The sequence below is a fragment of the Pimephales promelas genome, chromosome 12, assembly GCF_988280905.1.
Source record: "Pimephales promelas chromosome 12, fPimPro1.hap1.1, whole genome shotgun sequence".
Taxonomy (NCBI): Eukaryota; Metazoa; Chordata; class Actinopteri; order Cypriniformes; family Leuciscidae; genus Pimephales; species Pimephales promelas.
Window position 1 is genome coordinate 19,622,219 of NC_142780.1, and position 25,498 is coordinate 19,647,716.

A 25,498-nucleotide genomic window follows, 5' to 3' on the forward strand; every position below is an offset into this window, starting at 1 on the left:
CTTCTCATCCCCTTTCTTGTAATGTTTTCACATCATTCCTTCCTTTCTCCTCCCACTAGGGATGTAAATCCAAGGTCATCTATATAAGGATCCCTCCAGAGAACAAGAAGAAATAGACATTTTGGCCAACGGGTGTAAGTGTATGTGTAACGGAAGACAGGGAGAGTCATAAACAGTGTGAGTGCATGAGACACGGAGAGAGGGAACTGAGGGGAGAGCTTGGAGACCCCATCATCTCCCCGGAAGCGACGGCTATTTCTGGAACGCTGAGCACTGAGTTTTGACACACAGCAACTGCAGAACCACTGGTTGAAAGGCCAGAAGTGACTGACACACAGACAAGAGTGGTTGTGATGTGGGGACAGTACTCAGTCATATGGTGATGTTACCGATACTGACTGGTGGAGAGAGGATACCCTTCTCCTTGAAAACCTCACACCCAGCCGCCCACTCCCCTGGGGCAAAACAAATGAAGCGTAAGTCTCATGCAGAACGAGCTTTACTCCCTGCTGCTGGATGGGGTGATGCTGCCTTATACAGCTGTTGGGAGCAAAATGTGTGTGTAATATTTGAAGGTAAGTAGCGGTGCTGAACAATTATAAAAATTAAATAATAATAATAATATTTAATGATTATTCTACATGGTATTGCAATCACTTATTCACAATTAATTGTTTAAACACAATTACATATACAATACAAATTTGAAAAGTGTTTTATACAATCAAGTTCCCAAAAGGTCAACTTCACAATAAACTGATAAAATCATGAAAAACAAAAACTGTTTCTCAAATTCTGAATAAATTATATAAAAAAATGGAGCAACATCACACATTCTAGTGTTTCTGTTCGCTTATAATCAACAAAGCAACAGTAAAATGCAAGTTTACATTTGATGTGACTGTTTGGGATCTATACACTTCAACAGAATTCAGTTATTTTGCCTTGTGAACTTACAGCGTATAGTTACACATTTCGAGCAAGTCCTGTGAGATCTAGACCAACAGGACTGTTCCGCACCCAATTTTCATGGGCCAAAGAATGGCCAAGCTTCTCGTGAAAAATATTAAGAGGTGTCACTGCTATATAGGCTACAGTATGTTCTCCATTGAAAAATTTACACATTCTTAAAATAATGTTCCCATTTTTTTTTTCTCTCACAAAGATAACATTGTGGGTTCCCAAATAACCCTTCATGGAACCGTTTTAAAGAGAATCACTTTCTTAGAGTGAAGAACAATTTCATAATCTGAAAAAAAACTTTTCCACTAAAAAGAACATTTGTGAGATGGTTCTTTTTAAGGTTTAAGGTTCTTCAACCAGCCAATCATATTTGAGAGTGTAGGTCACAGAAGAAGAAAATAGTCCAATAGTCCCCTTTCAACATGTAAAAAAAAAAAAAAAAAAAAAAAAAAGGTTTATAATCAAAGCTTAAGATCTACCTATTATGGCTCTCACATAATAGACTATTTGCCCAACAGAAATGTCAGGGATTGCTTGCAGTTCTCAACCACTTCATGCTGACCGTTTTGGAAGTAGCCTGAACCTAAACGGAATGATGTAATCAACTCTTTTCACGAACTTTGGAAATTATTATATTGTTGTAATATCATTTTTTAAATATATATATTACTTTTGAAGTCATAGACGGAGAAAATATTTTCGAATAGCCTATGTGCTGCCAAGCCCCCTATGAAATGCAGAATGCACTATGAATCCTCAGGTGGACCAAATGACCTTGTAAAGGAAATATTAAGTGTCCTGTAACAAAAAAGACATTCTATGTAACCGGATGTAGTGAGAAGGAATCTGAGGATTGCATCCCTTCCCTTCCCTTCCCCGCCCCGCCCCTCCCATCCGCTGCTGTTTCTGTCATCTCGTCACATCTTCTCTCGCGCACCGCGACGAGTCCTTCACCTTACCTGGCTGCACATAAAACCATTCCCTCACGCTCGCGAGGGAAACTAGACATTCACTAACCCAGAGCCGCTGATGTAACGATGCCAGGTAGTGAATAACGTCGAAGCAAGACATTTTCATTTAACCATATTGCGCGTGTACACCTCGACAAAGTCACGCTCCGATACGCACGACCACACGCGCCCACGGGAGAGAGCAGTTCACGCGCGGCAGATGCTTCCCCGTCCTCGCTGAGATGATGGCTATGTGGACGCTCTTCTGCATCCTCGCCATTGTGAAAAGTAAGTTATCTGGCTTTCATTCGCGAAACTAGTCGTGCATAATGTATAGGCTTGCCATAGAAGAAGGGATGTATGAGCGAACCGTAGCTCTTTTGGAGATGGAGAGATGCTGGGCGGTGGACTACATACAAACAGTGTTAATATTTCATTTGTGACCTGATTTTTTTTGGTTTATATTATGTCCATAATTTTTCTTGTCGTCCTGTAAGTTGCCGTAGCACATTAATATACTGTAGAATCACGGCGGCGGCATGTTGGGCTGTTTGTCATTGTGCGCAGAAGTGCTGAGCAGCGGTTATGACACTGTAGCCTAAAACGAAATGATAATACCCATTACTGCAATGAGCCGCAACTGCTGAAATGTGATTTTTAGAGGCGCCGCTTGACGAAGATAACATTTAATTTTTGTGTATATCACTCAGCAATGCCTCGCAGGAATGGATTGGATAGTTGCAAAGCTTGTGATAAATCGATTTGTTCATGTAGCTTTCTGAAATGGCTTGAAGTGTGCATGGAGAATACATGGGTCTTTAACCTCCTGACGCATGTTATTAAATCTCTACGGGGAGAGAAAGTTTAATGTTTCTTTTTACTTCAGAAAAATAATATAATGATTCCCACCCAGATGTTAAACATCTGTCATCACCATGAATTTAAGGTTGTATTGTAAAGAAATTTAACTAAATAGCAATTTGTTGGTAAACAAAAAATATTATAGTAGCCTATGCATAACATAACACACTTTCACACATATCATGTGTGTCTTTAATATAAATCTATAGTGTTGTTATTTACTGTAATCAAAAAACATCTTAGACATTACCTACACCTTATCATGAAATACACTTTATAGTCTGTGGAGTCCAATATAGTGGACATAATAATTTTTCATTGTGCGAAGTAAACTAAAACAAACAAGAGACATTACAAATAATGCAGAATAATGCAGAAGAAAAGAAGATTCCATTAAAAAAAAAAAAAAAAAATATCTCCTGGAATCAGAAAAGTGATCTTTAACCACCTTTTGCTTACCATCTTTTGTATTACTACATTTTATGTATACCTTGCATGTTCATTTTTATGATGTAATTGTTGCAATGCTCCTGTTAGAGACATATTGATTGAACATACATTTTTAATTGAACAAGCTTAATATGAAAAAATAAGTAAAAGTGGACATACCACATTATGGGCTGATGAAAATTGACTTGGGTCCTTCTTTATAAGTGTCAGACCCCAGAAGGCTAATTCAGTTAATTAACTCTGAGTACAAGCAAATGAGTAAAAGAACGAGTGACCGCCAGATGTGTGGTGAAAGGGTTTGCTAAGGTCAAAAAGAGGAGGGCCCTCGCTCCACCATCCTACATCCATCAATGTAGCCCTCTTTTCCCATCTGAGCTCATATATATAAGCATTTTAAGATTCTCTTACACAGCAATGCAAGGATATACTACTACATCTGTGTGTATTAGACTAGCATTCAACCCAGTAACCCACCTAGTCATATTAGATGACCATTAACGGTTGTTATGGAGATGAACAGACATACATCCAGTGTGTGAATGATTAAGGTTAATACACACAAGGACTATAGCAATGGTCTGTGGCCTGTTCTCTCATTAAGTGGCATCAAGTCAAAAGCTCTGAGTCTGACCTGTATTAATGTTGAGCTTTTGTTCAGCTATATCCAACACTCTATACTTCTGAGATCATCTTTTGGGAAATAGCTCTTAAGTTATTTATTTACAAAGTCCATTATGGATAAAAGCCACCGTCCTTTGCATTACCATTTTTAATGATCCCGTGGGCAGGGATACAAAAATGAGGAAGTGTAATCTGTAGTTTTCACGAAAGTTCAGGAGCTGTCAAAAGTCTTTTTGCGGCATTTCTCGGTCCAGGTATAACATACAGAAGGAGTAAAAATATTTTATTTACATATTACCAACACCGTAACAAAGAAATCGGTGAAGTTAGACTTTAAAAGTGTAGTTCATCCAAAAATGAAAATCTGTTATTCACTCTCATGTCATTCCAAAGTGAATAAATTGTCATACATCTTCGAACACACAAAAAAATTCTGTCGTTCCATTGAAAGTCCATTCCAACAAAACTTTGATACTTCAAAATGTTTATAAAGAAAATCCATGGAAAAAAAGTAATCCATGTGAATAGAGTGGTTTAATATAAGTTCTCTGAAGAGACAGGCTGCATATGAATAAAAGCCTAAATTAAACCTGTTCACCGTGTAAAGCGATTGTGTCTCTTCAGCATTAAAATTGCTTATTCATTTCTTTTGCAATCTTTTTTATAAACTTTTTGAAGTGTCAAATTTGTGTGGAGTACTGGACTTTAAATGGAGGGACAGAAGAAAAATATTGATTAACTTTTAAAGATTAAATATCTTTATTATTGTTCAAAGATGGATGAATGAAAGTTTAGAATAAATGGAGAACAGAATTTTTATTTTTTGGTGAACTATGGCTTTAAGGCTGCATTTAACCCAATTAGTATAGTTATAGTATAGTTAGTATAGTTTTTATATTACGTTTAACTAATATAATTAATTTGATTCAGTAATATTAAACTTTTTTATATAGACCATTTCACAAGATGTAAACAACACTGGTCCAGAAACACTTCCGTTTTCAGTTTGTAACTTTATTTTACTGTACATATAAAGAAAAAATCTTAACGATGTTTGTTTAACTTTTTGATTCAGTTTTAAATGTTCTGTTGGTTGTATTTTATCCCAGCTTTTATGTGTTAAAAAACTGAAACAGGAAGTGCTTCTGGACCAGTGTTGTTTACATCTTGTGAAATTTACATAATTCCTAGTTTTGAATGTATTATCACACACACACACACACACTAAAAAGTGCTATACAGGCACAGAAGAACACGCCATTCATAGGCACCCACCCAGCCGAAATATATGGTGAATCAATATTAATTTCCTCTCACCTCGTCCATTCCGCCCACGCATTAACTGTAATTAATGTCAGCAACTCTGTCCTGGCTCTGTTTTGCTAAGCTTCCTGCCGTAAGGCTTCTCTTTATCAAGGAGGAGCAGATTTGGCAGTGATTTTGGACTAAATACAGCCTCAGTCTTGTGGGAGCCGTAAAAACAGACAAAGCCTGTTGTAGAGTGACTTATGGTCCACCTTTTATCTACCAGCTGATTGATGGTGGAGACACAGTGGGTCAAACCCTCTCCACCTCCTGCATTATAGATCTGCTACAAACTAACACCCAGGAATCAAGACTTTTAAAACATACCACTACATAAGCCAAATATGTGATGGATTGATGGATATTTTGAACAGAGCACACAGAGTTGTTGAGAGAGGGAATAATCCGTGATGCTGGAAGCGAACTTTGACATGGAATAGTCAGGGCAAGAATCGGAAAAAAGCGTTAGGTGTGTTGCTTCAAGAACGAGACAGATCTCAAACCCGCAGGCTTGCATACTAATCAAATTACATATTCACAAACTTACCCATGCGTGTATCACTGTCTTTCCCATTTGCAGACACGAATAAAGAGATGCATATTTTGAGGGGTCAATAAAGAACACTGAGTGTAGGTGCGGATGGGAGGTTCACCTCCTAGTCTATTTTTAGCGTTTATTATTCACACCTCAGCACACACACACTCCTCCACACAGAGTCTGTATCTCTCCCTTACTATTGGTCTAACTCATTGACTCTCTAAAGGACTTTCAAGGACGTCCTGGCTTCTTCTTTTAGGACACATCTACCGATTTCAAAGACACATCATCAGCATTGTTTCCTGGTATCATAGGGTGTTTTGGGTCTTTCAATAGGCGACCCGCCTGAGGTGGATCAAGCCTTGGCCTGTGTCATTGGCATTTTGGGGTCTCCACACGCCACACTTTTTCAACCAGGCATCTTGATACCCGTTCTGCAGTCTCCATTCTGTTCTGTTGCTTGCATCAGTTATTCATTCCATTAGCCTTGATGAGGGAATGTCCTTCAAATCTTCTGCAACCCACCTCTACTGGCATGCACCTAGTTTTCCATCAATTCCAGCGGTCCCTCATTCCCTCTTTCTCACATGCTCCTCCATAGTTTCCTCCCAAGGCAAAGTTAGCTCTAGTAGGATAAGCTGTTTCGTAAACCCCAAGACCAGGGTGATGTCCGGCCTATGCGTGGACTGGTTGATGTATGCTGGAATTTTCAGCTGCCTATCCTGGTCAACTGTCATCAAATATATTGTCAAATATACCGTTATCATTTACTTACACTCATGTCGTTCCAAACCTGTATACATTTCTCTCTTATGTGGAACATAATATGATATTTTCCATCCAATTACAATAATACTGCAGCGTTCAAGAGAATGAGCACAAATCAGCATAAAAGTATTGCATAGTATTGATAGCGACCATCGGAGCCAGCTGATAAAATAAAGTTTTGCCGAATCTCGTAGGAAGGACAGCAAAAACATCTTTCTGATTGAAAAAAATGCCTTTTTTTGCAGTTATCTGTTTTTCTTTTAAAACGAATGTGCTGTCGATTTCTTTTACAACAGACGCAATAGCAGAATCTATACATCTCAATTCTCCATCTGCAGTCATCTTTGAGGGAAACCAGTTCAACCCAAGCGCACTTTGATAACGTGATGACATAACTGCAGATAATCTGTCCATCATCGTATAAATTTGATTGGCCCAACTAATTCTGAACCGATCATAATTACTACTCAATGGATCGAGTCGACCAAAAAATGTTGTGGGTGGGTGGGGTTCGGGCTGGCATCCCGGCTATACGAGAACAGCTGCAACTGGTTTGCGAATATATACCCAGCAAACACAGAATGTTCCCCTAATGTTCCCAAATGGTCCCATGAGGTTATTTTTTGGGAACCAAACAAGAACGTTATAGGAATGTTCCATGTAGGTTATTTTTAGGTTCCATTTTTATAACGTAAGGAGAATGTTCCGGGAACGTTCCCTTAACCTTAAGGGAAAGTTCTAGGAACATTCTTGGAACCAAAAACTAACGTTCCCAGAACCTAAATTTGTTTGCTGGGTATATATATATATATATATATATATATTCGCAATATTGCTGTTTTTAGTGTATTTTTGATCAAATAAATGCAGCCATGAAGCATAAGAGACTTCTGCAGACCTCAAACTTTTGAGCAGTAGTTTGTATACACAAACCCACTCACAACTTGTTTATTTTGCCTTCTCTTTATCTTATTTTCTCTCCATTTTGCGGTTTCTTGTAGATAGCTTATATGTGCATATAACATGCTTGCGTTGCGCTCTTGTCATCTGATCTGTATGTCAGTTATGCTGGCTCAACACAGTAGCCCATGTAGATAAGATGGTGATCTGGGACTCAGGTCCACTCTCTTATATGATCCACGTTTCAGCAGCCAACAAATAATCCTGAGGTTTTTCAGTTTCACACAGATATCCAACCAGCTTGTCTCGCATGCTAATCTTATGCATTAGTTATCTATATCATAAAAGCCCATCAACCAGAGGTCTTCAACCTTTTCACCCCATAGTCACACACACAGAGCAATAGTTGCATTTTAAAGCTGACCCATGATAACTGTGTATATGGTAGAAAAGAAGCGTGAAGTCTGCACATTGAAGACTGTGAAGTACGAAGCTCTTTCGCACCAGATAACACGTTAGCAGCATCTTACGTCACCAGCGTCACTGAACGCGTCTTGACTACAGAACTGGAAGAGAAGACAATGCTGAATAATAAAGTCGTAGTTTTTGTTATTTTTATTTGTAGTAACCCACTGATAAATGAATACTCTTATAAATGAATGATTTTGTCATTAACATTTCAACACATCGACAAATCAACATTTCATAATAATACGTACATTTCATTGAAAGAAATATTTAAATAAAATACTAGGGCAACGGGGCATTGATGATGGTCAGGTATTAATTGCAGATGAGCTGCGTTTTTTTTAATCCAGATGTGCCCATGTGTTGCCAAGCCAATGTTCTTTTTTGATGATCACAAACAAGCCCAGGCAAGCCATTTCAAATCAGCCAGACATAAACCTGCCAACGTAAGCTGGACTAATTGTTAGCACTCAATTTGCAGAGCCAGTTTATGTCTATGGAGCACAAATTGTGATGGTTCAGAAGGAAGGCAGACCCAGAAACAGCAGGGAAGCATAACAATAAAACTGGTTCAGAGTGCTATATTGATTCCTTTTACAGCCCATTTAAAGAGTGCAGTATAGCCTACATTCAAAGAAGAAGAAAAAAAGAGTGTTGTTGAACTGCTTAAATACCAATTTTGTGATCCAGGACTTTTCAGCCTTTATGTGATGAAATTTATATTCACAAATGCTTTGATTAAATCATTACAGGAATCAGCAATGCTACTGTAATTCAGTTTTATTGCACAGAATAAAAGAACAGCAGCTGTAAGGATTTTTATGACATTATATGATTTCAAATATAATATTCTGAAATAACATTCTTATTTTGAGGTGCAATTTCTATTCTGGTAAAGGAAAAAGTGACACCAAAACCATATTCTGAGAGGTATAATTTGGGGACATATTGTCAGGCAAGATTATCCTGTAAAGAAGACAATGTCAGGCAAATGAGCTTATGAAGCTGACTCCCTTTCGTGTCCTTGTGGAATGGATTGCATGTGTGATGCAATGCGATGTGCGGTAACACAATAGCTTTCTATGGCCAGCAATTAGTTTGGCCTGTCGTTGGAAGCTTTCACCGTTATGAGTGTACTTTATGCTGAGATCAATACCACCAGCTCTAGGCATCTGTCTAAAACACATTGTCCTTTTCCTCCTGATATGACTTCTCTCTTTCTTCTCTTCGAAAGGCATGTACTGCAGAAATACAGTGCATAAATATAGCACAATAGCCTGGAAGGAAAGACTTATTTTGTGCTTCAGATATTTACCCTAATTTTTAAGCTATTCACAAATGAATGTATGGAATGCACACCATATTTAAATTAGCTTTTTTGTATGTTGGCTTTGGAATATACTCTCTGACATCTAATGTTAGAAAGTATCTGACATTTTAGATGGTATGTATCTAATATCCGTCCATTTTTCGTCCATTTGTTCATTCATTAAAATATGTAATATATGCATTGTGTGATAAATGTTTGTGGACTGTCATTATGGGATAGTTCACCACCATGTTGTTAATCACAACCATGTTGTTCTAAACCTGTATGACTTTCTTTTTTGTGGAACACAAATCCATTAAATACACAGGAGCTAGACCATTTAGGGCTTTATAGGTCAGTAGTAATACTTTGTAATTGATACGGAACTTAATAGGTAACCAGTGTAGGGATGATAAATTGGTGTTATATGATCATATTTTCTTGACCTATTGTAAGAACATGGCAGCTGCATTTTGCACTAACTGTAGCTTGTTAATTGAGGATGCAGGACAACCAACTAATAAAGCATTACAGTAATCTAGTCTCGAGTTCATGAATGCATGAATTAACTTTTCTGCATCAGAAACAGATAGCATGTTATGTAGCTTAGCAATATTTCTAAGGTGGAAAAAGGCTGTTCTTGTAACATATGAAATATGACTTTCGAAAGACAAGTTGCTGTCTAGTATAAGTTGTATTGTAAGAGGTTTTGTGGGTAGTTTTTTTTTTTTTTTTACCAATAAGTAATACCTCCGTTTTATCAGAATTTAATAGCAGGAAATTACACGTCATCCAGCATTTTATATCTTTTAGACTCTCTGTCAATTTATATAAGTTAGTGTTTTCATCTGGTCATAATGAAATATATAATTGAGTGTCATCAGCATAACAGTGGAAATTAATTCCATGTTTTCTTATAATATTCCCAAGTGGCAAGCTTATATATATGGAGAATAGCAGAGGGCCTAACACCGATCCTTGCGGCACTCCACAGTCTACTGACGTTATCTTTGGTAACAAAATGGTAACGGTCTGATAAGTGCGATCTAAACCAGCTTAATGCCTGTCCCTGAACACCACACCAGTGTAGTTTTGTAGTCGATCCAAGAGTATTTTATGAATTTATGATCTACTGTATAGTGTCGAACGCAGCGCTAAGATCGAGTAGAACTAGTTTTGAGATAGCCTTGGTCAGAAGCTAAAAGTAAATAATTTGTAATTTTAACTAACACAGTTTCTGTGCTATGATGCAGTCTGAATCCTGACTGAAATTTGTCTTAGATGTAATTTTCTTGCAAAAAAAAGCACATTTGAGTTCAAAAGCACAACTATTATTTTCCCGGAAGACTCGAAATGGGTCTGTAATTTGCCAGGTTATTTGGATCTAATTGTGGTTTCTTAATGAGATGTTTTATTACTGCCAGCTTGAATATTCTTGAAACATGACCTAAAAATAAAGACGAGTTAAAAATGTGGGGGAAAAAACTCACATTATAATGTTCAAATGATTGACAGACCATAAGTGCATTGATGAATGACAATGTTGGTAGTTGTGGTATACACAATTTAAATTATTTAAAATAATAACATTTCAATGTTTTCTTTGAAAACATTATTCATGGCAGGTTAAATTGAGTCTATTAATGGAGAATTTGGGCACACATATATAGCATCTCCATACCAAGAGATATGTAAAAGAGAGAAAATACAAAACATGTCACAATTGCCCCCGGTCTCCCCTACAATATTTTAATGAGAGTATATCCGCACACAAGCGAAAGCACAGCAGGGAAACATTATAAGCAGTAAGCACTTATATAGAGCTGGAGTAGACCGCATCCTACTGCTTGGCTTTATATAGCTTTGCAAACACCCAGATATTCTGAGAGAGAGGATCAAAGAGGAAGAGAAAACATGCTGATTTATTAAAATACCTTCTGCCTCAACACAGGCCCTCACAACATTGTCTTAAAAAGGCCAAAGGGGAAATGATGGATGGACTGAGAGAGAAAAGAATGGAAGATTGCGAGGAATGGAAGGAGGATAGTCATTGTGGCCTTTGCTGATTTACAGTAATTTCGAGTGGATCCTCTGTTTGCTGTTATAATAGCTTCCAGTTTTCTGGAATGTTAAGAAGTATAGGAAGTGTTTCTGTTTCAAGCTACCTGATGATGGCAGTAATGCACTGTTAAGTGTGGTTGCCAATAAATACTAATAATAATAATAAGTTTTGTATGTTGTTGCACTGCATTTCTGAGTGTTTTCCCTGGTTTTATGTCTCTTGGTTTTTGGATTTCTTGATGCCTCTGACCCCTGCCAGTTATGAGTTAATAAACCATGTGTTTTTATCATTTTTATTTTTTTGACTAATCAAGGATTGCCCACTACCTGAAAAACATTTGCCTGGAGTACATTATCTCAAAATGCTTATTGGTATATACTGTACTCTTTAAATAACACATTAAATTAAATGAATTGTATAGCTGGACCTTAACTTTAACAAAAGTAATGTTAAAACTTAGCATATTCATTACAGCCTATATAAAGACAAACAAGCACACGACTCACCAAATCATTCATTTCACTCATGCATGGTCTTTTTTTTTTAAAGACAGGAGCAATAAAAGAATAAGCTGAGCAAAAAAGAGATTGGATTTAGATAGAGACAGAGAAATTTAGAGGGTGGACATGTGCACAGAGGAGAGCAGAGGAGAAAGAGAGAGTTTATGGCATGTGATTAGGGTCTTCATTGATCTGTGCCATAGAAACATCATTCCTGTCCACTGAACACAACAAGAACAAACCAATAAGAGGTAGGGAGACAGACAGAGAGAATGGGATGGATGAGTAGAGAGAGAGAAAGAAGAGATTTATTATGCTGACCCCAGGAAAGGAGAAAACAACAAGACGGGAAAAGTGAAAACGTACTTAGTTACTAAAGTAACCTCGGTTCCCTCTAGAAGACGGAACGAGTACTGCATAATATCTCATCTCATAATATTCTCGCTAGAGGAAAACCTCTTTTCCACGAGATATATAGGGCAAAAAATATCCATAATTTTTTGATTAATGTAAAACACATTGCAGCAGCATACAGATAGGCAAGAAGTCTCGTGTGGCTATTGGCTGTCCTGCGGCGACTGCAGCAGCCTATCGAGAGAGGCCCTTGGTGACGTCAGATCCAATGGGATCTACGTCCTGCTGAGATGGGTGTGGCCTGGGCCTATAAATACAGCTCGATGGGCTGATATAATCTGTTTTTTCATCGCTGAAGTGAAACAGAACGCGTTGCAGGCACAGCAAAGATACTCAGTACTTGTAGACTGTAGATTTGTACAAACTGCAAGACTGGTGGTTCAATCCCTGGTTCCACCTGACCAAGTGTCGAGGTGTCCATGAGCAAGACATCTAACCCCAGCTGCTCCCGACGAGCTGGATGGCGCCTTGTATGGCTGACACCGCCTTAGGTGTATGAATGAGTGGGTGAATGTATGGCAAAAATGTAAAGCGCTTTGGTGGCCATTAGATCTATGAAAGATCTAATGTGTATGTATAAATACACATATATATATATATATATATATATATATATATATATATATATATAGCTGCGAGCAGCAATGACAGGGTAACTAAAGGGTTGCGGTGCCACCGGCTTGGGCCCGGCATCGCTGCACGCAGCTATATTTTTATATTGTACTATCTAGTGAAGATTACAAATTCTGTGTTGATTTACATTTGGTAGTGAAGATTAACCTACAAATATACGGGCCCTATGTAACAGACTGAAGTAGGGAAAAACAGCTTTTACTTGATTTGATGGATAAAGCCATCCCACTGGATTGATCTGTAGGTGCTATTAGTCAATTGCTGTAAGCATGCAACAAGGGTTTTATAAGCAGGTGATGGGTGTTTGTCTGTCACTCTCAAAAATAAAGAAGATTTAAGTCAGTGCTTTCCTGCTGTCCTGCCAAAATTAATAATAAACAAAATACATGCTAGCTATTTAGCTGCCTAAAGCAGTAAGCTAAATGTAACAGTTTACAAATGATTAATGAGTGAGCATTATTATTCGGTTTCCATGCAACTTTGTTATAGCAGATTTCTGTTTCATATAGTTGTTCTCCAGAGAGGAGGTTTTCTGTGTTTTGCAGCAATGTTTTTGAAATGTGGGATGTGTATTGATCTACTGTATATATATATCTTACAGGCAGTGATGGGGCAGATACAGAAGAAAGACTGGTGGAGCATCTTCTTAATCCAGCCCACTACAACAAACTCATCCGACCAGCGACTAATGGTTCAGAACTGGTGACCGTGCAGCTGATGGTCTCGCTGGCCCAGCTCATCAGTGTGGTCAGTGATCATTACTTTTGTTCTTTCATATTTAAATACAGTATTCATAATAATAAAGGTTTCACTAAAATGTTTTGACTCTAGCTTTGTATATTTTTTAGTGTTTACAAATTGTACAGTAAATCGTGACACTAGTCGTCACTTTCAAAAGAGTTAGCAGTGACTGAGATGGAGCATTTAACAAAAGCCTCTTGTCTAATCAAATTACAGTTTTCAATGTAGTACTATGCCTCTATGTTCAGTAAGCCCACTTAGGTCTAAAATGGAGCGGTGACATAATGCAGTTAGCTCTGAGGCCTCAGTATTAGCATTTATTTTATTTATTTTTTAAATGTTGTCAGTATGATGCAGGAAGCGAATATGGACAACATGAAATAGCCATCTCTGTTCCCACAGGTGCAGAATTACCCATGCTTTCTGACCACTCGTCATTGCTAACAACTCAGCTGTCAGCGAATTACATGCTTCCTTCATGCTTGTAATGCACCTTAAAGCAGCAGCTCACTTACCTGGGCTGAAAGCTGGAGAAAAACAGTGTCTTTCCTATGTAATTTATCTCTGGAGGGGCCGGCAAGGGCTTCTTAATGTCCTTGAACCATAAAATAACCATTATGCTCAAGATTGTAGCCTTTGATCAATAAACTTTAAGTCTATTGATCTAAATTTTTGTACATGGTATAATACTACATTTTAATGAATTCGGGATCATAAAAGAATCATTTTAAGTGTCCCATAATGCTATTTTAATGTTCCTAAATTTGTTTTGGAAGTCGCCTACAATAGGTTCACATCACATGTGTCCAAAGTAAAAAATAAAAAAAATAAAAAACATTATAATTTTCTCTTAATGTACATTGCAGCATCAGCTCTTTTTTTCACAGTGCCTGAAAAGGTTTGATAAAGGTTTCAGACTCTCTGAACCCATTCTTTACAATAGCTTACTCTGCTCTGATTGGTCAGATATCCCAGTCTGTTATGATTGGCCTACTGCTGACAGCATGTGTCGGAAACGAAACAGTCATTACCATATCTGAATTTCAGTTCCAGAGGCACTTGATACACAGTGATACGAAGAGTTCTCGCATCGCAGAAAACAGAATCTTCTCGACATAGCGATAAAAGGAACCAAACTCTTCCAGACCTCAGCTATAACTAACAAGGTTTGAAGTCAGGTCAAAATAAACGTTGTTCGTGGGCAGCCAATGAAGACCAGGCTGGCATTATGCAAATTTGCTATAAAATTACCTAGGTTCATGTTAGAAGTAAGACTGAAATATCATTTCAGACTGTCCAGAATCGGTTCTTTCTTTTAGGGGGTTATTAACTCTATTTGTTGTGCACTTCGATCTTTAAATCTTTGCAGACCTTTATAGATGAAAGGTAATATCTGGAAAAGCATATTTTGGGCTTAAAACACCCTTTTATTCATCAAATTTGATTGATTATGCAGTTTGTGTAAATTTTTACCTTCCTCTGTTTTTTCTACACAGCATGAGAGAGAACAGATCATGACCACCAATGTCTGGCTTACACAGGTCAGTCGATACTTGCATTATTTATGCTCCATTTTATTTTCCAGATGTAAAGTGTTTTATACCACAAACACACACACACACACACACACACACACATTTGTTTTTCTATCATGAGCTATTCATTGGTTTTTATTAAACACATTTAAAAACTTTTATTAAGTAATCTTTTTTTAAGATTATGTTTAAGTGAGGACCAGCTTAAGTATCCCCTTGGTCCTCCTCACTCCCTTCAGCATCCGTTCTGCCAGGCCTACACAGGCTCTGTGTAACTACTCATCAAAATCAGTTTGTACAGATACAGTATTCTCTTACACATATCTCTTTTTTTTTCTGTTTCGTTCTCCATCTTTCTGTCACGCCCTCTCTACATCATCTGCTCATGGTCACTATGACCATAGATGTCAGTTGACAGGAGTTATTACCGCTGTCATTACCCATAAAACTTTGCAACGGTGTGTCTTTTCTAGCTAGAGTGTGTGTATGCTATTGGTGTTTCAGAGTAAAGAATGTAATATAATTACATTAGTGGTCACTATCTGGTCAAAACCCAACAGGAAGTGTGTTAAATTATCATCATCAGACATTTAGCACTCTTTTTGTGTGTATTAAGATGACTACCATTAGTTAGGTTATGCCTTTTGACAGCTCTCATTTGCAGTCTATTTAATCTGTCAGAATTTATGACCAAGTAATTATTTCAAGTTTATTAAGTTTATTAAGAAATTATATTAGTAATAAAATGTGACAGATCATTAATGCAAATGCGAAATATACTGAGAGCAGTGATGTGTGTGACAGATGAACATGATCTTAACAGCATGAGGGTTGGTTACACTGCCTGTTCACAGGTCAACATGAATTGACGGGTTCATGTCATAAGGAGAAATATGTGTGGAAGAAGGCCATAGAGTGTATTTCACGGTTTTGCTAGTAGGTGTTGTAACTACATTATCTGGCTGCAAAACGGGAATACTAACAGATTGTTTTTTTTTTCCAGGTATTAAAGCCCTTCTTGAGTCTATCATGGTTATTTATTTTCACTCTGTCCTCAGGAGTGGCAGGACTACCGGCTAACATGGAACCCAGATGAGTTTGACGGCATGAAGAAGGTCCGTCTTCCCTCCAAACATATTTGGTTACCTGATGTTGTTCTTTACAACAAGTAAGTCTCAAAGATCATCCCATCCCATCATTTTTGGCTCTTGAGTATTTACTTATCTAGTCAGATTATTACTGTCTTTATCATGTCTAATCCTTTCTTTTCATCACCCATTAGTAGATAACATCCCTGCTTATCAGTCTTCATTTCATTAGCAGTGTCCCTGTGTCACATTACATGACCTCACTGCAAATAAAGTATGTTCCTCCTCTCACACTGTCATGTCACTTGGTGGAGGATATTTTAAATTCAGACTAGTTAATACTAGAATCCTTCCTGTGTTTGTCTGTATGTATCATTAATAAACCTTGTGAGACACACCACCAAGTAACAGGGTCAGGCAGTAAAAATGAAAAACACTATTAAAACTATACCCACATGACTTATGACATTATACGTTGCACAATGTAATGTCATGTGACTTATTTGCTAAAATTATTTAATCACCTAGTTGTGGTAAAGTTGATTAAAGTTAAAAGAAATTCAAGCTTTCAAGGTCATGGGATGGATTCACAGCAAATGCACAAGCCAATAAAGTGTGTCCATTGAATTCAGTGTGCCATCTGTAAAATGTGCATGTTTAAATATTTGTTGTCATGATGACGTAAACAGTCAAACATTCATACAATGGCCCTCATTTATCATTCTTGCGTAGAAACGGGCGTAAATGTTGGCGTAAGATTATGCTTACAAACCTTTGAAATCCAGGTGCACGCAATGCCTGCCCTTAATAAATCCCGTGGCTGAAAACGATCGTCATTAGAATAACACGCCCCTATATATTCAAGTCTCTGCTTCACCCACGCCGGCAAAGAAGAGAGACTTTAGAGACTAATATAATCACAATATATTATTTTACAGCACATCTTTTGAAACAATTAGTATTCAATTTCGAATCACGTCACATGTATTGGGGTGTACAATCAAATGCTTTGGTAAAGTCACACAAATTAAACACGGAAGTCCATGTTGCACAAAAATAAACACTTAAGTTTATAATTAGTAAATTGTTGGGGTTTTTTACAGTGGGTTGTAATATATCATATCTTTTAGTTTGTCAGTGCGTTCTGTGGTGTTAGGAATTGTTTTTCTGCGAATTTCCTCACTAACTCAAAACGTGCGTACACCACCTCCTGAGCTGGCGTTGGATTTGAGCGTGCCGTTGCCAACGTCCATATTGATAAATCTCAAAGTCACTGTGGTTTTGGGTGTACGCCAGGTGTATGCTGGAAATTTGGTGTACGCACTTTTAATAAATGAGGGCCAATGTGTGCAAAGTTATAGGGATACTTTTGGAAATATTTAAAGGGATATATTTTTGGAAATTGGCTCATTTTACAACTCCCTCAGAGTTAAACAGTTGAGTTTTACCATTTTGAAATCCATTCAGGCAATTTTCTGATATTTAGAAGAATATCAGTAACCAGACAGTTTTTGGTCCCATCAATTGGGAGTAAAAGGAGCCTATTTCCAAAAAAAAAGTGGAGTATCCCTTTAAGTTAAAAAACTGTAATGCACCATTTACATGAAGCATTCTCTATCTACAAATCAGTAATGCATAACCTAAAATATATCAACCTAGAAAAATATTTCCACCTGAAAAGGACAATTTAGACAAATTTAAAGCTCTATAATTAATCCTTCTGAAGTAAAAATAGTGGTAACACTTTACAATAAGGTTCATTAGTTAACATTAGTTAACTACATTAGTTAACATGTACAATATGTGAACAATACTTCTTCAGCATTTATTAATCTTAGTTAATATTAATTCCAACATTTACTAATACGTTACTAAATCAAAGGTTGTATTAGTTAACATTAGTTAATGGACTGTGAACTAACATGAACGCACCATGAACAGCTGTATTTGTATTAACTAACATTAACAAAGATTAATAAACACTGTAACTAATGCATTGCTCATCGTTAGTTCATGTTAGTTAATGCATTTACTAATGTTAACTAATGAAACTTATTGTAAAGTGTTACCAAAATAGTATATCCATTGAAAGATTTACTGTTACCGTTTGTGCCTTTAAAGAGATAAGGAAATTTTTTTTTTTACATGATCATGATTATGGCACATTTGCTGTTGATAGAGCTTCCTTTAAAGTAAAACCTACATCATAACCCCTTTGTCTTATTCCTCATCAGTGCTGACGGCATGTATGAGGTGTCTTTCTACTCCAATGCTGTTGTCTCCTATGATGGAAGTGTCTTCTGGTTGCCACCAGCAATCTATAAGAGTGCCTGTAAAATTGAGGTGAAGCACTTCCCATTCGACCAGCAGAACTGCACTCTGAGCTTCCGCTCGTGGACCTACGACCGCACAGAAGTGGACCTGGTTCTGCGCGCGGATGTGGCTAGCATGGACGATTTCACACCCAGTGGCGAGTGGGACATCATCGCACTGCCCGGCCGGCGAAACGAAAACCCCTTGGACCCAACCTACGTAGACATCACCTATGACTTCATCATCCGCCGCAAACCCCTCTTCTACACCATCAACCTCATCATTCCTTGCATCCTCATCACCTCGCTGGCCATCCTAGTGTTCTACCTCCCATCAGACTGCGGGGAGAAGATGACGCTCTGTATCTCAGTGCTGCTGGCCCTCACTGTGTTCCTGCTGCTGATCTCCAAAATCGTGCCACCCACGTCTCTCGATGTCCCCCTGGTCGGGAAGTACCTGATGTTCACCATGGTGCTGGTCACGTTCTCCATTGTTACGAGCGTGTGCGTGCTGAACGTGCATCACCGGTCACCCACTACACACACTATGCCTCCGTGGGTGAAGTTAGTGTTCCTCAACAAGTTGCCTACCCTGCTCTTCATGCAGCAGCCTCGAAACAGCAGCGAGCGACAGCGCCTGCGCCAACGCCGTCGTGCCAATGAACAGCAGGAAGGTGGGCGAGGGGGTCTGGCTGCTGGGCTCATGGCAGGACTGGGCCTGAGTGGCTCTTCATCAGGGAATAAAGAGAACAATGAGGCGTGCACATGTTATGTGAACCGAGCCTCAGTGAAACAGTTTGGGGCAGAGTTGGGTGGAGGGGGTGGTGGAGGGGGTTCCACAGATGGACTAAACGGGATAAGGGAAGGGGGGAGAGAGGCCAGGGAAGGAGGTTCGAATCCATTGCAGAGCTCTGCTCTACCTCGGGGGAAGCAGCAGCCCCCCACGGTCCTCACCCAGGCTCTGCTGGCCCAGGCCTGCCCAGGGTTCGAGGAGGCTGTAGATGGAGTCCGCTTCATCGCAAACCACATGAAGAGCGAGGACGACGACCGGAGTGTGAGTCATTTTCTTTCATAATGATGAGTGAATGATGAGTGATTTCACATTAGCAACAATAGCATGCTATCATTCGTAACAGTCATAGTTTAAATAATGCGTCCTGTTCAAGTCAAGTCAAGACATATTTATTATTATTCAGTTCAGTTCTTGTATAATAGTGTCAATGCAGGCAGATCTATATTAGTGTTGAATATTAAATTAAATGTTAAATGTCCCCAACCATGCAAGCCAAGCCAATGGCAACAAAGGGGGGAAAAGGCAACAGTGGGAAGGAACCAAAACTCCAATTAGGTGGTAGAATGGAGAAAAAAAACTTGGGTGAACTCAGGCTCAATCAGGGGACCAGTTCTCCCCTGACCAATGAGCCAAAAGTGTATGATCATGATTCAGACAGCATTATAGGGCAGAAGTCAGATTGGTTTGGACCAATCAGAATATTATCCAGTTCCATCTGGTTTAAGATCAGAGTCATCACGCCGGTATGGAGACAGGTTTGTTGAGGAACATTGCTGATGACTGTCGTGTCGATGAGGTTGTCTTAAGTGATAGTAGTGGCACTGACAGAAGTAAGGTGACTGAGACTAGAAATATGAGATGAAAACATTTCCTCTTGTTCAAACAAATAACTTTGGTGCTAAGGAGCTAATGTAGGCCTACACAACTAAATGAATAATCATATAATCATGGCTGCTGTGATAGAATGTACAGTGTGCCATTAAATAGAATTATTACAGTTATCGGGTATCTGTCATCAATTACTCACCCATGTCATTTCAAACCCATTAGTCTTTCGTTCGTCTTTATCTATGAATATCTTCAACACAATATATTTTTTAATGAAACATGAGATTTTTCTGTCCCTCAATAGAAAGTGCTTATTCCTGGCTTAATCTAAGCCCTGACTCTGAAACTATAGGCCTATTTTTCATGGGCACATATCTGTAACGCCAGTATTTGATCCCATTTCTTTTGAGCTTACTCTACAACTGGACCTGTATCTGCTGTACTGTACAAATGAAGAGATAACTGTGGTTGACACAAAAGTGCTAAATTCATATAAGCTGAGCTGAACCAAGCCGCAGTTTCAGTCACTTTGCAGTCATTTCTATGTCAGTATTGAAAATTATTTTGCTGCAATTACAACTAAAACAACTAAAAAAAGTTGGAAATATACAAAAACCTGTTAGGAGTGAGCAATAGATTACACAGCCCTGACTCAAAACTTGGCATTCATTATGAGCTCAGTGAACACTTAACACTCGTTCCTACAGACGCACTCAGATCAATATGCAGCTCCATGCTTGTGGTTAATAATCTCTGATGTGGAGGCTTTGACAGGCAAGTCCTAAAGCATTAAAAAAGAGATGTGGTCTTTAGCCAAAGCACAGCTACACATCAGCACTACACTCACTGTTGGCATTTAAATGGCTTACAGTCCCATTCTGTCAAACACCGTCTGAGTCTCAGCATTACTCACGTACGAGAGTAGCATTTGTGCTGGATGATACATGAGGTGATTTTTTTTCTTTTTTTATAACAAAGATGTGCCTTTTAGAAGCCAAGTGATAGATAGTCAAGCCAGTTGATCTATTTGTAGATAGTCTAGGCCGGAAGTGATTTCGAAAATATCTCTGAAGATTTATGAAAATAAATATCTCTGAAGATATATGAAAATAGATATAGGCTATGAAAATATCTTAAAATAGATATATTATAATGTTTACCGGTAATGTATAAGATATACTGTGTGTGTGTGTGTTTACACAAGTAAATAAGGATACTGTAGATCATATGAAGATAATGTGTATAAAATACAATATCTTTATTAATAATATAATCTGTAATAAGTGAACACAATTCTTAATTGTTTTTATTTTTGTTATGTATTAACATGTTTTCATTTTGAAAATATTTAATTTAAAATTTCAATTACATTAATTCTTTTTTACGGTTCGTTCGATACTATTTTATCTTTTAATTTGGCCACTTTCATAGCATGAAAACTGCTGAATAAGTGGATATATTATAGATTAATGGCTTGTAAGTTTTTTGTTGTTTTTTTTTTTTATCTTTTGACATTATTTTGATGATATTGTTAGTCCGAACAGTCAGCAATATATTTGTATAACTCAGCAATATTTTTAAGTGGGCTTGAGCAGTTGGTTTCTCTTTAAGAGCAGGAATACAGTCAACATGAGGTGAAATTAACAGCACTCAGTAATTCTGTCAGTCATCACGACCTGAACACAGTTTCATTCCCATGGTAACAAGGCGTCTCCATGCCAACTCCCTTGCAGCCTTTGCCGTGGTTACGGTTCAAGTCCCCTGTGTCTCACCTCATCAGAGCAGTGTGGCGGAATGAAGTCTCTGTTCACATTAACCTTTTCCTTCACCCTCTTCTCTCCTCCCTTCTCTCTCTATTTCTCACTCGTTCCCACACATTCGCATTCAGTTTTCCATCTTATGTTTACCTCTCAATTTTCTTTTGAACCCCACCCTCACATTTTCTATCTGACTCATTTATGTCCTCCTGTCTCTCTTTTACATTTGACATCTTCCTTGCTCTTTGACATTTTGCCTTTCTAAAGGGATATTTCAATTTTGCCATCATTCCCTCACTCTCAGTCTTTCTAAAGTCATTTCCTGCTATCTTTTCCATGGAACTCAAAGGGGGAATTTTGAAGAGTCTTGCTGCCTTTTGCAATGTAATGAGTTCAAAGTTCTAAAAAAAGAACACTTTTCTTCGCTGATTCATTCATTGTTATTCATTCCTCTCTGCTGCAGCTCTCAAATCAAATATGGCATCTATGGCCCAGGTTTAACACCATGACGTATGGTTACAGCCTCATGTAACCAGACCTTTGAAAAGACATCATAAGGTCTGTCCATACTGCAGCAGATTCTGGTCAAGAACCGCCTACTAAGGAAGAGCAGCTTGACTGACATGGAAAGAGATCAATCACAATTATTTAGGGATGGGGTTTTGAAAAACATTATGGCTGCGTCCGAAAGCGCTGCCTTTGGAGGACACATTGCATTGTAGGAACAAGTCACATCTGAATCCGATGTTAGCTTCCCTTCCTGTCTCCTGAGATACCTTCATCTTATTGATTTTTGAAGGTGGCTGCTTTTGATATCCCACAATCCTGTACTTTCCATTCTGTCACAGTTGGTGGTCAGTTTGTGTATAAATGTATGACAACTTTTTCCACTTTTTATGTCATTTCTAGAGCGAAATTACTATTGTAGTGATTTAATATTTGCATATTTATCACAAGCTCGGTCTATTTTGCTGTAAATCATTAAACCGTAACAACTAACAATGCCTCAGAAGATTCCTTCGTGCGCAAATTTTGACTACAAAGTCATTGCCTGATAGGTCAGGCAACAAGTTACTAAGCTTTCGAACGCAGCCTATACCAGGGTTGGGCAAATACTAATAGATGATGGGAAAAGGTCTAGGAAATAGTCCATAAATGTATATGAATTACTGGTACATTCAAATTCAGATTTCAATTCTACTTCCTGTTTGCTTCCTCATTATAAATTCATTAATTAATTTATTTGGAATTGTAAAAGCATTCTCTATTCGAGGTATGTGAACTACAAAAAAAAGGCTTTTGTTGTGCATTTTTGTAATTTTTAGAAAACAGAGAAAAGGAGAGCATGGATAAGATAAAATATATAACAGTCTTCAGTAAATAATTGGAAGAATTTCACCCTTTTTTCACCCTTTCTCTCGGACCTCTGTTTTACTTGTAACACATGTACTCTACATAAGTGTTCATTTAGTATTATTTATATAATATTAAAATATTTGTTAATATTTTTTTAATATATAAATATTTTTTAAAGTTTTATTACATTTACAAATGTATTAACTTTAAATGACATTATATACGATTTAAATTAATTTCAGTTCGTTGCCAAGGCAGCATTTCTAATTTTCATTGAAGTTTTTCAACTAATATTTGTATTGTATTGTACAATAACAACACTGTTATTTCAATCCATCCACTCCTTTTTCATCTGCTGTTCTTTTTATCTTACAGGTGAGTGAGGACTGGAAGTACGTTGCCATGGTGATCGATCGTCTGTTCCTCTGGATCTTTGTGTTTGTGTGTGTCTTTGGCACAATCGGAATGTTCCTTCAACCTCTGTTCCAAAACTACACAGCCAAAACTATCACCCACACACCTGGCTGACAAACCACCAACCCTCACCACACCAATGGAAGCTACCCCACCATCAGTCGCGACAGGAGGGCGAAGGGAGGAGGGGGAGGTCTGCCGAAAGGGGAGTACAAATGTCACTCTGGACTAACCTTATATGAAACTTTTTTGGATTATCATGCAGAGTGGGGATTTTATCCAGGATTCTCATTCAGGCCTTTCGTCCAGTCCACCTTCCCCTCCTTTTAGGTGAAAAACCACACAAGCCAATCGGAGAGAAAGGAGACACCTGTTTGCTTTTCTCAGCAGCCAATCAGCACTCTTTTCTGCAATTAGAAAGCCATCCACAGCCCACAAGCTCAGAAACAAGCAAGAGTCACATGACTTCCGTTTGTTACCTGTACATGCAAGCTAGCCAGACAGACAGGGATGAACTTAAATGTCTGCTCATACATCATTTCTATCAGATTTTCATAATTAAATCTGTCTTATTTTTTTCTTACGCTCTTAAAGCCTGTCATGATCCATATATTGCAAAAACAACAACATTCTCATTTCTGTGCGAAAACGAGTGTCTAGTCCTTTGAAAATGGGCTTCGATGCAGTATTGTATTATTATTCATATAATTAATATGTGAATTGTATTACTACGACACACAACGTGAAGAGGGAGGATGCCTGATGAGATCAGAGTGAGCTTGTTAATAGACAATGACTTTGGTGGCACTATGAAAACAGTTAAATTTTCCACACAAAAAAAAGCCCCACTAAGGCTCTCTGTGATGTGGGAGAGGGTTCCCATCCATAGACATGTTGTCCCAAGCCTTGTGGATATTTAGTACAACACTGAACAGATGAGTGATGAGCTCAATGAGTCCCTTTTGCTCCCAAATACTTTACTGAGGTCTGCCGTAGTCGGACAGAATGGTTAATACGACAGACTTAAAGAATCTGAGAGTTTAAAATTGAGACACTGAGAGACTAAACATGGCATGAAAAGTTGCCATGATGAAATTCTGAGCAGTATGGCCTCCTTTATCTTCCTTTCATTCTCTTTCTCTCTTTCTGAGAAAGAAATATATCCTGTTCCTATCAGTTCTCTCACACCACGTTACTTGTGCCTCAAATAATAGCTTCTCATGAAAATATAAAGCCATTGATTATGACCATTCCATTATTCAAAAACAAATTAAGTGTTAACATAAGTTTGGATAATACTTGATTTTAGGTGATTATTAGGTAAAAATCAGTGACCATGTGCTTACAAATTTGCAGATTTCAGCATAATTTGAATGCTTGTCATTCACAAACTCTATGCTTGTTTGTTTATTAAGTATTTTGCCTAATTTAAGTATGCTTTCAGATATTAACAAGAGTACAGTACTCTCAGCTCAATTCAGGTATAAAGAGAATATATAAAATCAGATTATATATATAGACACACTTAAAAAATGCTAGGTTTTAACCCAATTTTGGGTAAAATATGGACAAACCCAGCCATTGGGTTAAAAATGTAATTTACAAATGTAACCCAATGGTGAGTTTTTCCATATTTAACCCAAAATTGGGTTAAAACAACCAAGCATTTTTTTTGGAGTGTACGCAGTGCCATTCAAAGTTTGGGGTCTGTAAGATTTTAGAAGTCTATCACTGTCTATCGCACCAAGGCTGCATTATGTATTTTATCCAAAATATGGTAAAACCATAATATTGTTAAAAATAATTTTTTGCTCATGAAAACAAAGTGAAGCAATATGCTAGCATTGTTAGCTATTTCCTGCTAAGTGAGCCTCCAAATCCTTCTTCCTATTTTGCATATCATAACTTGACCTTAATGAATTCGAGGGCCAC

The 25,498-nt window shown here is 37.9% G+C and overlaps 1 protein-coding gene across 1 annotated transcript; it reads left to right on the forward strand.

Moving 5' to 3' along the window:
- The first annotated feature begins 1,884 nt into the window (after positions 1-1,884).
- On the forward strand, positions 1,885-25,074 carry chrnb2 (cholinergic receptor, nicotinic, beta 2). Its single transcript, XM_039679655.2, has 6 exons — positions 1,885-2,201; positions 13,344-13,489; positions 14,980-15,024; positions 16,077-16,186; positions 18,341-19,472; positions 23,528-25,074. The coding sequence occupies exons 1-6, from the start codon at positions 2,156-2,158 to the stop codon at positions 23,678-23,680; spliced, it is 1,632 nt and encodes a 543-aa protein (XP_039535589.1). The 5' UTR covers positions 1,885-2,155; the 3' UTR covers positions 23,681-25,074.
- Positions 25,075-25,498: the final 424 nt, after the last annotated feature.